The sequence below is a fragment of the Callorhinchus milii genome, unplaced genomic scaffold (assembly GCF_018977255.1).
Source record: "Callorhinchus milii isolate IMCB2004 unplaced genomic scaffold, IMCB_Cmil_1.0 Scaffold2, whole genome shotgun sequence".
Lineage (NCBI taxonomy): Eukaryota > Metazoa > Chordata > Chondrichthyes > Chimaeriformes > Callorhinchidae > Callorhinchus > Callorhinchus milii.
The window spans coordinates 45,652,578-45,669,247 of record NW_024704743.1 but is presented as its reverse complement, the minus strand read 5'-3'; the positions used below and the strand labels follow the sequence as shown (position 1 = coordinate 45,669,247).

Here is a 16,670-nt window from a genome sequence, read left to right as displayed (position 1 = left end):
CGGCTGCTTTGTTTGGCGCTGGGATCACGTGACCTTGTCTCAGACCCGCCGCGCGCGCCCACTGGTCCCCCCCCCCCCCCGCGGGCCCCGACTGCCCGACTGACACCACCGCTTCCTCACACAGACTGGGCGGCCCCGCAGAGAGGCCGGCTCTGATTGGTGGATTGTGGAGCGAGGCCGGCTGTGATTGGTGGATTGTGGAGCGAGGCCGGCTCTGATTGGTGGATTGTGGAGAGACGCGGGCTCTGATTGGTGGATTGTGGAGAAAGGCGGGCTCTGAATGGTGGATTATGGAGATAGGCGGCCTCTGATTGGTGGACTGCGGCTAATGGAGCCTGTCGCTGAGTGGCGGGCGGGGCTGTCAGTCAGAGCGACGGAGAGCTGGTGCGTGGAGAGTGACGAGAAGCTGGTGACTGGAGGAGCAGAGAGGAGAATGGAACAGAACCGTCAGCACGAGCAGCTGAGACCCCTCCTGAGCCTGGTGAGAGCACAGAGACCACAGCAACCAGGGACCAGGGCATAGAGACCAGGGACCAGGGCATAGAGACCAGGGCATAGAGACCAGGGACCAGGGCATAGAGACCAGGGCATAGAGACCAGGGACCAGGGCATAGAGACCAGGGCATAGAGACCAGGGACCAGGGCATAGAGACCAGGGCATAGAGACCACAGCAACCAGGGACCAGGGCATAGGGACCAGGGACCAGGGACCAGGGCATAGAGACCAGGGCACAGGGATCAGGGCATAGAGACCAGGGACCAGGGCATAGAGACCAGGGCATAGAGACCACAGCAACCAGGGACCAGGGCATAGAGACCAGGGACCAGGGACCAGGGCATAGAGACCAGGGACCAGGGACCAGGGCATAGAGACCAGGGCATAGAGACCAGGGCATAGAGACCAGGGACCAGGGACCAGGGCATAGAGACCAGGGCATAGAGACCACAGCAACCAGGGACCAGGGCATAGAGACCAGGGCATAGAGACCACAGCAACCAGGGACCAGGGCATAGAGACCAGGGCATAGAGACCAGGGCATAGAGACCAGGGACCAGGGACCAGGGCATAGAGACCAGGGCACAGGGATCAGGGCATAGAGACCAGGGACCAGGGCATAGAGACCAGGGCACGGGGACCAGGGCATAGAGACCAAGGCACAGAGACCAAGGCACAGAGACCAGGGCACAGGGCACAGGGACCAGGGCATAGAGACCAGGGCACAGGGACCAGGGACCAGGGCACAGGGATCAGACCATAGAGACTGGACCACAGGGACCAGAGCACAGAGACCACAGGGACCAGAGCACAGAGACCAGAGCACAGAGGATAGAGAGCACAGAGAGCACACACAGAGAGCAGTGGGAAGAGCACAAACAGCACAGCAAAGAGAACACAGCACACTGTGACCAGAGCATAAGAGAGCCTGGTGAGGGCAAACAGTGACCAGAGAGTACGCATGAGACTGAGCCTGGTGAGAACGTAGTGAGCCCAGAATAACCTGAGCATGGTGAGAGCACATTGTACAGAGGGCCTGGTGAGAGACCAGGGCAACCAGAGAATCAGCCTGGTTATAGACATATATAGTGTGAGAGAGAGCCTCCTGATCCAAGTGAGAGCACAGAGTAACTAGAGAGAGAGAGGCTGACTATGAGACTGAGCCTGGTGAAAGCACAGACCACGGCGAGAGAGAGAGAGAGAGAAGAGAGAGAGAGTGTTAGCGTCTAGAGAGAGAGAGAGAGAGAGCGCCTGACTGAGAGTACAGCCGCCAGTGAGAGAGCCTCCTGAGCCTGGTGACAGCAGAGAGTGAGAGACTTTTATTTAAAAAAAACGTAAAACAGAACACTCAGCAGGTTAGGCAGAACAGTAGCCCTGCGCTGTCACTGTGCTGCCTGACCTGCTGGTGTTCCCAGCGACTTCTGTTTTTTGTTCAGCTTTTTTTGGTCAGCCGGGTGTCCGACACATGCGGAAACCCATCGCCGCGTTTAAGAGTATCCAAACCAGACTGAGATTTCCGTGCATCCCAGCTACACGTGGAAATCCCAGAGATAGATTGTTGGAATGGAATCCACACTCACTCCCTGGCCGGACGCATCCTGCTTATCTAATTCGGGAAAGTATTAGGCGCACGTTGGCAAGAGCCAAGACTTGGGGACCCCAGAGTGTGCAAGACCGCCACAGAGGGTCTATTCTGGCTCTACTCCGTCATTCCATTGCCAAGCATGTCACCTTGGAGCCAGTTCAGCTCCAAGCAGACTCCGCTTACCCCCCCCAATGAGTGAGAGACTGAGCCTGGTGAGAGCCCAGAGTCAGTGAGTATGAAACTGAGCCTGATGAGAGCAGAGTGTGTGACAGTGAGTGAGAGAGACTGATCCTGAGGAGAGCCCAGGTGAGAGAATGACTCTGCTGAACATGGTGAGAACCCAGAGAGTTAAGAGAAACCAAAGAGCAGAAAGAGAGAGACCCCGCCTGAGTATGGTCAGAGATGAAAGACCTGGGGTAAGAGCCAGCGAGCAGAGACCATAGATGAGGGGGGCAGAGAGACACCGAGAGAGGAGAGGGAGACACCTCTGTTTATCAATTGCGCCTCTATTCCCTGTCTCTAATTTCTCTCTGCTGTACCACTCTTCTTGAAAGAAGTTTTGAGTGATTTACGAAGAACCGATTAGTCCTGTTGTGTGGTCTGATAGGAAAGTGGAATGACTGGAGAGGCACGGACTCCTCTTTAATTACCTGTAAATTATCTTTTGTATTGATGTGTTTATTCAGGACTTATTTAGCGTGTTAGTAGAGATGTTGTGGTCCAGTCTCACGGTTTGCTCCTCGGAGTCGCATTATTCAGACGTTGTGCATGCAATCCACTATCTGCCTACTTTTGTTAAAATCCACGCACTGCCTGCTCAGTTTGAGACATTTGTTGATTTCAGCTGGGGTGCAGAAAAGTGGAAGAGGCTACAGTAAATTTAGTTCATCTTGGCTGGCTGGAGTTTCTGTATCTAATTGCCATCCAGTGACTGTTCCTGCACCATGTGAATGTGTGGAGGAAGTGAGAACAGGATTGGCCTTAGCTGTGATTCCCTCTAAGGTTTAACTAACCTGGTGATGTTCACTGTCCGGGCTCACAAGTGAAAAATAGCCACTTGGGAGAGGTGGAGTGAACTTGTTTGAGCCAGTGAAACCATCCGGATTCCGGTTGGGATGCAGGCGAGATTCAGGAAAGTAGGGGGGAGAGAATTAGTGAGAACTGACCTATTGCTTGAGGTTAGAGGGATAACTGGAGTGATCATAAATCTTATTGGGGGTTATAATTATCCTTGCATTTGATATAGCACTTTTCACGTCTTCTAGACGTCTCAAATCCCTGCACTGAATATACTGTAAAGTGAATTGACTACCTTTGTGGGCGTAACGTCTCAAACCTTGGCTTAATGACTCATCTAAAGGATGGCAACTCCGACAAATCAACACCCCCCAGCGCTGCATTGAAGTGTCATCTTAGACGAGGTGATTCCGAGTCTCAATGTGGGACTTGATATACTCATCTCACTCTGTGATGAGTCAGGCTGACACACCTACGTTCATATGTTCTCAAACTAAGAGCAAGCTTCAAGTGATTTAGGAACATCAAGATTCTGGTTGGGCTGCAGGTGGGATTCAGGAAAGTGGGGGGGAGGGAGAAAATCGGCCCAAGCAAATCTTGGTTTCTACTTACTTTATATCTTGTACAACAACACGTGCTGTAGTATGTTCAGGTTATATTTTTTTCATCCAATACATATCTTTAGAACATAAGAGGCCATTTAACCTGTCACAATTATTCCACCAGTTTATCAGATCACAGTAGATCTTTTGGTCCCGTATGATTTCCTTGTTCTTGTAAATAGCATTACTTCCCAAGTATTTACTTACTGTATTTTGCTTTTAAACTTCCCAGTTAATGCTGTGGAACCATTTGTGTTCTACATTTTCACCACCCTCTGTATGAAGTAATAAATGATAATACTTGCATTTATATAGTTACCTTCACATTGGAAGGATGTCTCAAAGCATTTCACAGGATTTACTGTAGTGTTGTTACTGCATTTACTAGAGGCTTGTTTTCTCATCTCATGTCTAACCATCCTTGCTCTTAATCTTTTAGTTTATGTCCCCTTGTTTTAGAATCCTCTATCAGAGGCCAAATCATCCACTATCTAGCTTTCCAAATCCCTTTGTTATTTTAAGCCTTTCACCCGTTAATCCCCTGAGTTTCAAGGAATATAACCCAAAGTCTATTCAGCCTCTCTTCATAGCTGAACTCTTTTATTCCTAGGTATTGATTGTGTGAATCATTGCTGAATGCACATGTTTTTCGTAAAATTGGGTAACTAAAACTAAACGCAGCATTCAAAATGCTCACAATATTAAAACTGAATGTTTAATAAGATTGTTTTTGCTAATTCTCCCAGCCATTTTTAAAAATAAAAATAATATATTTTATAATAATAATCATAATTCTTGCATTTGATATAGCGCTTTTTGCGTCTTCTAGACGTCTCAAAGCGCTTCACAGAATATACTGTAAAGTGAATTGACCATATATTTGTGGGCAAAATGTGGCAGTCAATTGTGCACAGCAGTTTTCCATAAACAGCCGTGGATTGAAAATGACCAATTTATTATTGTTTTGGAGGGATTATTATTAGGCGTGTGGAGTAAGGAAACTTGCCCAAGGTTTCACCCTGCCTTGTGTGGTGCACATCCACAGATATAAAGAGACATCAAGGGACCATGTTGTAAGGATGGTCAAGATGTCTGCTTTGACGTTACTTCCTGCCCAGGAAATGAAGTTAAGAACAAGCATCTTTACTATGCTCTTACCTTACAAACCGGTTTACAACTTTAGAACTACAGCACCTGCCATCTTCATTTTCATTTTCAGCTTCTGCACTTCAACTTCTGGCCACTCCAATTCTTCTTTTGCATATGTATAAAGTCTAGTTTGAGTATTTTTTGAGTATTTGTGGGATTTTCTCCTCATTGAGAAGCCTAGGTGAATGGTCAGGACCCATAGTGGAGGACACCACCAAGTTTGGAGAAAATAGAAGAGGCAAATTGAAGAAATATAAACAGGGCAGTCCCTTTATAATATGCTTCTTCAATAATATTCCTTGCATTTATATAGCGCTTTTCACATCTTCTAGACGTCTCAAAGCATTTCACAGCATATACCGTAAAGTGAATTGACTGTATATTTGTGGGTAAAACGCGGCAGCCAATTGTGCACAGCAGTGTCCCACATACAGTCGTAGATTGAGTGACCAAATTATTATTTTTTTTCTTGAGGGATTATTATCAGGCATTAATATCAGGTGTGGAGTAAGGAAACTTCCCCATGGTTTCCCCCTTGTCGGGAATCAAACCCAAGTCTCTCGCTTGCGAGGCGAGTGCTCTAACCACTGAACTACAGGACTGCACTGTGGACTTCGAGTTCACACCAGGTAACTCAAACGGTGTGTGGACCCCAGTCTGCTGGCCCAGTTCCTGCACTGCCCATTTCCGTGCGTTAAAATGCCCAAATTCTGGGTCAGTAAGTCACCACTGATGTCACTTCCTGTGCGCTGTGCATAAGACATCCAGAATGACCCGAAAGTTGGCCTTTTTTAAGCACAGGCCAATGGACTGAACTAGTCAGCTGTGTGCATGCGCAGTGAAAAATGGCTACCTTAGCTCAGTTGCAAAGTCGGTTGGGATTTTATTCATCTCGCTTTATAAGGCTCTAGTTACAGGACATTTAAAACAATTAAGAGTAGCTGTAACTATTTGGAGAAAAGGGTGAGAATTTTGGGGAAAAAAATTATAAAATTGATTTGGGTGATCAGGGTGTCGTTGGAGGTGAACTGGCTCCAAGGTGACATGTTTGGCAACTGAATGTCATAATCAAGTCAGCCCTCTATGGTGGCTCAGTTGTCGATTCCTGAGCCAGGTGGGTCCACAGTATTCCTGGGTGCCACAGCCAGGCGGCTCATCGGCAGGACTTGGAAGGACAGATCGGTCTCTGGAGGTAAAAAAGACATAGTTGAAAGACCACTACTTTTAGCGATCAGCGAATGGTATCTTATAATAATAATAATCCTTGCATTTGATACAGCGCCTTATCACATCTTCGAGAAGTCTAAAAACGCTTCACAGAATATACTGTAAAGTGATTTGACTAATCTTAGATAACAATGGATTTTTTTGGGCTGCAAACAGACAGTGATATTGAGACTGTTTTTGGATTTGGATGCAAACCTCAAACGTTTTGAGGCAACAACTACTTGCATTTATGTAGCGCCTTTCACATGGGGTAGCGTCTCAGAGCATTTAGACATGAGTACAAGACACACACTGATTGACTAGAGGTGCTGGGCTTTCTTATGCATCTTTCATAGCTTGAATTTCTTAGATAACAATAGATTTTTTGAGCATTTGATTAAAAGAACAGGACTGGTTTATGATCTTTAAAATGTATTAATATTTCCAGTATTAGATAGGTAGTTCGGGACATTTGTGCAAGTGACCGCTAGGAAGGTGGAAGGCGAACTAGATGGACCTTGGTCTTTTCATCTGGCATTTCTTATGTTCTTATGTATGAGTGACCTAGTCCATGATGTTCCAAGGCAGTATATGGGTGAAGAACAATTTTATGTGAAGCAATTTTGTGTAACCTAATTATATAAATAGTTGTATTACCTTTCTTGAAAATGAGAATGCACCAATAATTATTTATTGAGAAACTGCCCTGAACTTCCATTTATGTAAGGAGTGGAGCGGTTTCAAAAATGCAGCACACAAAGTGCAGGATTGTCATAACTGAGGCTTTCATGTAAATCTTGTCCTATAATTTAAAATCATAGGTGCAGTGGGATTGGCTCAATATTTACAGATGTGTTCAGTTCCAGTGAAGTTGAAAAATTGTGACCAAAGTGAACTCCGATTCACCAGTTATTTGACTATCTTAAAGTGACCTTAAATAATAATGCAATTTGAGGATTTTTCTCATTTAGCAATTGGAGACTGGAAACATAGCAGGTAATCTACTATTCTTGGCATCTTATTTTTCAAAGATGTTTGAACAGTGTGAAAAAACAAATACAAGGTCAAGTTATTTCCATCTTCTTGGAAGAGCTATGAGAAGAGCTAAAGAACCTGGGACTCTGCAGGCTTGAATAGAGAAGGAGGAGACCTTAGAGAGCTATCAATGTAATGCTGCTTTTACACCGTTTCTCTGAAGCCAAGCCTGTCTTAGGAAGGAACTGGTATTTTGTGTCTTGTGTTAAATCTTTTGTTGCCTCTGCAAACAGGAGATCTGACTTGATACATTCATAGGTATAATACTGTCAGTAGCTCACCCAGTGTCCTGGCCAACAATCTTCCATTGCTCACTCACTTCATGGATGCTCGTGGAACATTGGTGTGTGCAAATTGGTTGCCATGACTACAAAATGCAGTCCCAACACTTTGCAGTAAATCCTGTAAAGTGCTTTGAGATGGCCTCCAGATTGAAAGACTCTATCAAATACAAGGAGTATTAGTATATAAGAAACATTTTATAATAATAATAATCCTTGGATTTAATACAGTGCCTTATCACATCTTCAAGGCGTCTCAGAATGTACTGTAAAGTGAATTGACTGTATATTATAGGCTGACTATAATAACAAAATTACATTTGTAAAGCACCTTTCACTTTAGGAGAACATCCCAAGGCGCTCAACAGTCAGAGATCAGGATCCGAACGAGGGGGGCAGGGTTCGGGTGAGAGAGGGCAGAGGGCGGCTGAAAGCATGGTTGAAAAAGGTCTTGAGTCTTGCCTTGAAGGAGGCAAGCGAGGGAGCAAGGTGAAGGGATTGTGGGATGGAGTTCCAGATGGTGGGGCAGAGAGACTAAAAACCCGGCCGACGATAGTAGGGTGGGTCGGGCGGCAGGCGTTGAGTAGGCCGGAGCCTGCTGAATGGAGGGAGCGGACAGATTGATGGGGGTAACCGCAGCTGTTTTTAGGGGGGTGGGGATGGTGCCAGATGATAGGGAGAGATTGATGGTGGTGGAGAGTAGAGGGGCGAGGAGGTGGAGCTGGGAGGTAAGGAGAGGGGTGGGGATGGGGTCAAGGGAGCAGGTGGTGTATTTCATGCTGGATATGGTGGTGATGAGAGAGGAATGAGAGACAGGTTTGAAGATGTGGAGGGAAGGATGGGTAGAAGTTGGAGTGTGGGAGGGAGATGGGGAGGGAGTGGCGGTTGGGAGGGTGGAGGCAGCTGAACGGTTCCCCTCGATTTTTGGACTTGAGGAAATCCAGCATCTCCTCACAGTTTGAGGAGAGAATGGACGAGGTGTGGGAGGGTGGATAAAGGAGCCGGTTTGTGGTGGAGAATAGAAGTCTGGGGTTGTCCTTCGCCTCCAAGATTATCTTGGAGTAGAAGGATGATTTGCCGGAGGCAAGGGCGGAGTGGTAAGTTTTGATGTGGTCCAGCCAGATCTACCGATGGACTGTTAGGTCAGACTTTAGCCAGGTGCGTTCGGCAGCCCACACCTGACCCTTGGGGGAGCGGAAGTGGTTGCTGTCCCAGGGTGAGGTTCAGGTGGTGAGGGGGGGCAAGGGCATCAAGAGTGGGAGAGAGGGAGTTGTGGAGGAGAGTGAGCGGAGGATAAATCAGTGCGGGAGGTAGGCCAGATGGGGAGGAGTTCAGATGACTCCAGGGCAGTGGAGAGGGATTGTGGGGAGATTTTTTTCCAGGGGCGGTAGGAGATGGAGGTGGGTTTGCTGGCGTTGAGGAGAGGGAGTGAGGAGTTAAAGGAGATGCAATGATGATCGGAAATGGCTTTGTCTATGATTATGATATCTGAGACACTATAAATACTAAAATAATAATAATCCTTGCATTTGATTATAGCGCCTTATCATGTCGTTGAGGCGTCTCAAAGCGCTTCACAGAATGTACTGTAAAGTGAATTGACTGTATATTTTGTGGCAAAATGAGGCAGCCAATTGCACACAGCAGTATCCCACAAATCGTTGTAGATTGAGTGACCAGTTTATTTTTTTGTTTCTTTTTGATGGGATTATTACTCCCAGAAAGCAATCCGACAAAAGACTTAACTGGGTTCCTACTTACTGCTAAGGTGAACATGGGCGTGTGGAGTAAGGAAACTAGCCTAAGGTTTTGCCCCCCTCAGGAATCGAACCCGGGTCCCCTCGCTTGTGAGGCAAGCGTGCTAACCATGGGACTAAGCTACAGGATTCACAATCTTTTGGTTTATTTGGAAAACAACAACAACAAAATTACATTTGTATATCACGTCAGGAGGATGCCCAAGGGGCTGGACGGACAGGGTTTTGGACCCAAGCTGGGGGTCAGGGAGGGTGGAGGGGCAGGGGGGGAATCAGGGAGATCGAAAGCATGGTCGAAGAGGAGGGTCTTGAATGTGGCGAGGGAGGGGGCGAGATGGAGGGACTGCTGGATGAAGTTCCAGTGGGTGGGGCAGAGTGTCAGGAGGCCCGAACCCTGCTGAGCGGAGGGAGTGAGCAGGATGGTAGGGGTTTAGGTGGTCACAGAGGTGGGGGGAGCAAAACCACAGAGGGCTTTGAAGGTGAGGACCAGGATCTTGAACTGTATCCTCTGTGTGATGGGAAGCCAGTGGAGTTGGGCAAGGATGGGGGTGATAGGGTCGTGGAGCCGAGTGCGGGAGAGGACACGGGCTGCAGAGTTCTGGATGATTTGGAGCCTATGGATTCAGGAGTTGGGGAGTTGCTGACAAGCAATGAGTTTGCATAGTTGAGCTTCGACGTAATGAAAACATGTATGAGGGTTTCGATGGCCTGCAGTGTGAGACAGTGGCAGAGCCGGGCAACGTTGTGGAGGTGGGGGAAGGTAGAGCGGATCATGGCACAGATGTGGGGTAGAAAGGATAGTTGAGGGTCAAACAAGATGCCAAGGTTACGGACTGGCTTAGCAAGGTGGAGAGTGTGACCATGGATAGTGATGCTCAGCGCCTGAGGAGAAAGGCTGTTCATCTCATGATACTATTGACAGTCTGCACTTGACATACAAGAGTGGCCACTTTGGCACGATACTAACCTGAGAACAGTTGCCTTCCTGGAACTGAATCGCATGAAGAGTCATAACTTGTGGGAGGGCGGACTTCTTGAAGTAGAACAGTAATGTTGTGTAATACTGTAATGTTTAAAATTAACAGAAGGGTTGCTTTTGAAAGGATACGTAGACGTTCTTTTCAGAGCTGCCGTTTTTACTTCTGAAAATAAAAAGCAGACGATAACCAACTGCTGGATTGTAGCATAATAAGGACCTGGTGAGCACTGCCATTGGAATGCTGATTGGTTTGGCGTTTGCATACATTTTTTGGGCAACATTCTGTTTATTAAAAAAAACTTCACACAGTATGACTAGACATATTTGTGAATTGCCAATATTGTGTGCTCTAAGTAAATATTATATGCATGTATACATAGTACTGACTGGAGTAGGAATGTTTGTTCCCCGCCCGAAGCAGACTTGCTCTTTTAATATTATAAAGCGTCCTTTTTTAAATACCAAACATGAGTTCAAGTTTTTGCAATTGGTATTTTTTTAAAGGAAGTAAATAGTGAAGGAACACAATATCTTATCCAATAAATGGTTGCTTGTTTGCAATAGTTGATTTTAATCAGTGTACTACATGCTGTTTCCTGTATAGCAGTATATTTAGTAATCTTACATAGCAAGTGGTTTGGGTATTGATCGCATTCTTCGTGGTAGCATTTGTTGGGGGAAGAGTAAAGTGAGTCTCAATGTGAAATTAATATGCAAAGGGAACTCTACCTGCACAAATGTCGCATGTTACTTATTGTCTGTTTAATGTATTATATAAAAAAAGCATGTTTCTGATACTGTTACAACATATGGCACTTTACAAAGAGAGCACTGGGTATTCTGTTGTTTAAGCATTTTAAGAGTTTCTTTAGGTCAAAATTGGAGTCCTATAGCTCAGTGGTGAGAGCACTCGCTTTGCAAGCAAGAGACCCAAGTTCAATTCCAGGCAGAGGGCGAAACCTTGGGCAAGTTTCCTTACTCCACACGCCTAATAATAATCCCTCCAAAAAAACAAAACAATAATAAATTGGTCATTTTCAATCTACGACTGTTTGTGGGACATTGCTGTGCGCAATTGGCTGCCGCGTTCGCCCACAAATATACAGTCAATTCACTTTACAGTATGTTCTGTGAAGCGCTTTGGGACGTCCTCCTGACGTGAAAAGCGCTATATCAAATGCAAGGATTATTATTATTATTGTTGTGGCTTTTCAGAGGGAGATTTTGAACTTTGCGTTCGTGCTGAATTGTGGGCAGTTTTGTGTTGCTGATGTGCGCAATCTGAATTGAGACTTAATTAATTTATATCAGAGAAAAGTTTTTAATCTGCACAATGTTTGACTTCAAGTTCTAGAAGTGAAATATCCTAAACCAGATTTCATTCTCCTTTCTCCCCGAAAATCAGGACATTTTGATCAAGTGAAGAATTCACTCTTGAGTACTTAACTTTGATTGCTTTATGGAGTGGAGGCAGGTCTTCGCCATCTAACTCTGTTTTTAAATGACAAGATGTTGTTTCCCTGCATTTACTTTACTATATTTAATGTAAAATAAATTATACATTTTTGAGCAATTAATTGTAAACGCTTGAAATAAAAATGTTGAATTCAAAATTGAACGCTGTTTTTGTGTTGAAATTTGAAATGATGTTGTACAATTGATTTATCCTTGATTTCTGCCTAAATAAGACAGAAAATAAATATTTAAGGCCAAATAAAGGGAGAAAAAAAAAGCAATTCGTACCTAAAATTGAGCAGAATTGAGCTTAATTTTGGCTCTATTGCCCCACTCACCGCAATGAGGTATTAATAATAATAATCATAATAATAATAATCCTTGCATTTCATATAGCGCTTTTCATGTCTTCTAGACGTCCCAAAGCACTTCACAGAACATACTGTAAAATGAATGGTGAAATGCGCCAGCCAATTATGCACATCAGTGTAATAAATAGAAACGCGGCTCTATTTTCAGCTCTGTATTAACGCTATATAAGAAGTTCATCGCTCGTGCTATTCAGTGCATTACACGGCCAGAATGCCAAATGCCTTCCTTGATGGGGTTCAGAGGTTCAGAGCTCCTCAAATAGAGATCGTCTCACAAGACCACTCGGATCTTTGACAATTGAAGTTGCTCATAAATAGCCATGTTCCGGAACGAGAGTCCGTGAGGGTTCAGAAGGCAGACAGTTGAACTGTAACAGTAGATCTGGACAGCAAAGTGGCTTCATGTCTTCGTCCACACACCCGGGGTCACTGGTAAGTTCTGATTGAGGGGAAACATCGTTCTTGATATCTTGCTTTATTCACTGTTTAGCAGTTTGAATCCTTAACGGGCTCGATCGGGGTGCCAGCCAGGACAGAGTGCTCTTCAAATCCTTCGTTTCGTAGCTTAGTCCTCGACGTTTCCTTAGGTCGCTCGTACTAAACAGAAATGTTTGTATATTTGTCAATTTCACGATTACTGCACGTTTGGCTTACGATATCCCGAACATTTCAACCATAAGGAAGCTGCTCATTAATGGCTTGTTGTTCAGCGTGCTGAGAGTTTTGCGGAATCCGGTTTATGATCCATTACGTAAGTGGGAAAATGAATGCTTGATTTACCTGGCAAGTTGTTTGAGATCTGGTTTTAATATACCCGGATCTGCAGTAGCACAAAGCTGCTGGTACTGGGAAAGTGGACATTTACATTGTGGGGTAAAATCGAAAGCACCGCCACTAAATTGGAAACAACTAACCAAGTACGAACTCGTGAACATTTGGTAGCGCTCGAAGGTGATACTCTAATGAGGTGGTGGGGGGGAGGGGGGGTGGCGGGTGTTGTATTGTCGGAGGACCCGTCCTTCAGATGGGACGTTAAACCAATGCCTTGTTCAGCCAGACGCTAGAGATACAAGGGCATGTCTAGAAAAGAGGAGGGAATGTCTCCAGAGGTCCTGGCCACAATCCCCCATTACAAAATGCCGTCACTGCATCTAGTAAATTCTCTGCAGCCCCTTGAAACCTTTGACAATGTGATAATGGGCTATATCAAATGCAAGGATTATTATTATTTTCTTCTCCTTGGCGGTGGTGATTATGGTAATTGGATTATAGATTATGCTGGAACATAATAACTTCAGGCCATATTCCCCTTGAAAAAGAATTAACATGCAAAAGTCCTTGCTTAAAGGACATTGTAAAGTCACAGCAACAAGCCAGAACAAAACAATATCCAGTAAAGATCAGCAACACAAAGAAATTATTTGTCAAATTACATATTCTTACAATATTTATTTTAAAATTAACTATTTATTTGGGGATTTTTAAGACAGAGATGTAACTGGGGGTAAGTTAAACGGTGTCTTGTCTTAACTATTAACTGTACTTGAGGATCTTCTGCTGCATGCTTTTTTTNGGAATGAAAAGCATACATGTCAGGATCAGAATGTGGGACAGAGGTACAAGTGAAAATTAATGCGTAGGAAAAGAGGAAAGCGATTATTACAAGGAAGATTAGAGGCAGACATAAATTGAAGTGGTAAGAGCCAGCAATGCTGCAAGCTTAATGTGGCAAAACTAGTGAAGTAGTGGATCTCACATCCAACAAATACTTTGCCACCACAACTCTGTGTAAATAAGCTCAGTGTGTTTCACCAGCCTGTGTCTTCTAAAATTATCAGCTTCTCTGAACTGTAGTGGTTTCTCATGCAGTTTCCGTCTTGAACTGTAAAATGACATCAGCAATTCTAGATTGGCAGTGAAATTGTCTGATTGCTGAAGGCTGCAAACTTATCCTGTGAGTGTTTTGTGAGGTACAGATACATACTTGGGATCACTAACTAATCTGTTCTACAGGTTTGTTGAAGCAAGAACTTTCTTTGACTTTATTTTCAATATGCAATTCCATCATAGTTAATGTGGAACATTGCAAATACTTTGTACAATACATATTGAATACATGATTACCTGGCATGCAAGTGACCCTGATTGCTTATTACAAATATTTACACTTATTTGGTGCCTTTCATGTTGGAAAATATATCAAAGCACTTTACAAGACTGACCAGGAGTCCGGACTGGGAGGATTGAGTTGGCTGAAAATACAGTCAGAGTTCACACCGATTGTAATGCATGTTCATGTGTTGTAATAAAAATAACTGCACATCACTTAGCTACTAAAGGTAATACTGAAGTAACATCTTGCGCATTCATTGAAGTGATTTAAATGAAGAATTTGATTCTATTTTTAAATGTAAAAAAAACTATCTGAATTAATTTTCTGCTTGCGGAAGTTAGCCACTGAAACAAGACAGAAAGCAAACTGCTCTTTTTTTCTTTCTTTGTAATAGAAAATGTAGGCCAAATTCTTGAACGCCAAGCAAAATTGTCCACAAGAACTGCAGATTGTTTGAAAGAACCACATCCTCTATATTAAAAACAAAATTTGGAGAAATCTGTGTGCATGTTACCACAGCCCCAGATGTGTACATCTCTTGCAACTTGGAATTATTTAAAGTTAAGAAATGCCAACAAAGAGGCTCTTAAGATTATACTTTAAAATCTTACTTTGGAATATTGCTTTGGTCCAAGGCTGTGTGATGGAGGTTTGCGTTCAAACTACATAGCGTTTCCCTTTTGTTTGCACCAAACCTTTACTTGATTTGCAGAATTTCAGAATTTTTCATTCGCAGTTCTGTTGCTGTAGCTCGGTTGTCACCTGTGGAAAACACTTTACCCTGAGAAGGAGAAACCAAGCCTTTGTTCTCAATGTATGGTCTTTATATACCACAGTGAAGCAATGAAGTTTGAATCTAAATGTCTCGTCTGTTTCCTGTCCCTATGGTTGAAAGGAAAGTCATTTGATTCGTCAGTAGGCCCTAATGCTTTTGTCTCCATCTCAGCCTTTTCTAAGTGTTATTATTCACACTACTTGGAATCAATCCCATTGTAAATATGGCAACAGTACAGATAATGAGGCATCATGAAAAATGTAAACTGGCTCGAGTGCCTACCATAATCTTTTTCCATCAGAAGTTATTTTGTCACTGCAGGACCAATACTGTGTCAGCTCTTCTCTCCATGGCATTCTCGCTCTGACTAACTTTCTCTCTCATTCTACCTTTCTCTTCTCTGAGTCTTTTTCTCTCTTGAACTTTCTCTCCCTCTTTCTAAATTTCTACCGTTCTTTCTCTTTTCTCTCTCTCTCTTTCGCTCACACACTCTTTCACTCCCTCTGAGTCCTCTCTCTTTTTTTCTGTGACTCTCTTGGACACTTTCTGACACTCTCTCTTGGACTCTCTTTCGGTTTCAGTCTGTGACTTTTTTCCTACCCATTCCTCCCTCCATCTCGAATTACAGTTGCTTGTATTGCACTTCTTAACCAATGTATGGTTAGCTAACATGTGGATACTCAGTATTTTAATGCGCTTCAAATCTTTGTTGTAAAATTAAATACAGAATATTTACAGTTTACTGTAATATTTACTGTTTTAAATGAAAAAATACTCTAAAAATTGAAGCAATTTTGGAATTACCATAGAACTCCTTTATAATGCACTTCATTATAATGTGCATCGATTGTTTGAATGGTGAAAAAAAAGCTGGTCGGCTGTCTTTAAAACATTGCATATGCAGCTCGCAGGAAGGAACTTTAACAATCTTAAGTTCCAGAAGTTGAAGATTGTTTTAGTGAATGAAAAGCTGGCCTGTGGTTTGAAGCAAGTCGTCTTTCTACGTGTAATTGCAGAATTCTGGAAATGTTGACAATTGTGCCCTGTTACAATGCTGTTTGGGCTGTTGTGGCACCCAGTTAATGTGTTGTAATGGTGTGCTTCTGTATATTTAAATTTTTATTCTATTGCGGTGTTTGTTCATTTTATTGCTGCTTCCTTGTAGTTCCTGGTATTAACTTAGTGAACTGCGTGGTGGTTGCATTATGAAGTGTATTTTCAAGTGATCTAAATCTGTTTTCATTTGTTGTAGTACTTGTTAAGTCAATTGAAGGTAAATGTCGTTCAGTTACAAATGACTTTTATTGTATTACAAAGCTCAGGAGAAAGCTGCTTGTGTTTTTGTTGTAAATGGAGTGAATGATTGGCAGTACATTTGCACATCGGGTGAGGTTACATGAAACCAAATTACGTTTAGATGAATATACTTCTAGATGAATAAACAAATACACATTTAGACAATATAATTGGTCAGTTTAATAATAATTCAGTTAGGAAAGTGAGGAATGTTAATGTTGGGCTAGCAAGCCTGGGTTATCACCAAATACCTTTTTCAGGTCGGTTGTGGTCACCGGATGCTCTAATAACCCAATCCTGAAAGAGTTTGTCATATAACAGTCCTTCTATAACAAATCCAGTCTACAGTGCTGCATTTCAGGTTTGACACCGAATACTTAAAATTCCAAGCTTTTTACTCCCGCTGAGTAGTGGTTTACGAGATATTCTATCATGTGTATGGTATGAATACTGGAACGAGTTTGCCAATTGCATGGTTGTAATACTTCTATAATAATAATCCTTTCATTTGATATAGCACCTTATCAAGTTTTCTAGATGTCTCAATACTCTA

At 43.5% G+C, this 16,670-nt stretch overlaps 1 protein-coding gene and 1 long non-coding RNA gene across 8 annotated transcripts in view; one reads left to right on the top strand and one right to left on the bottom strand.

Annotated features, from left to right (window-relative positions):
- The first annotated feature begins 353 nt into the window (after positions 1-353).
- Positions 354-16,670, top strand: part of LOC103179954 (sodium bicarbonate cotransporter 3) — a 99,317-nt gene continuing 83,000 nt past the window's right edge. For all 7 annotated transcript variants that reach the window (XM_007895514.2, XM_007895513.2, XM_007895516.2 and 4 more), the window contains exon 1: positions 354-481. In XM_007895514.2, coding sequence (XP_007893705.1) covers positions 434-481 — 48 coding nt within the window. In that variant the 5' untranslated portion in view covers positions 354-433. The remainder of the gene's footprint in view (positions 482-16,670) is intronic.
- On the bottom strand, positions 12,072-15,169 carry LOC103179952. Its single transcript, XR_488046.2, has 3 exons — positions 15,104-15,169; positions 14,658-14,808; positions 12,072-12,530 (listed from the first exon to the last, which is right to left on the bottom strand). It is a non-coding gene; the product is annotated as an uncharacterized LOC103179952 (long non-coding RNA).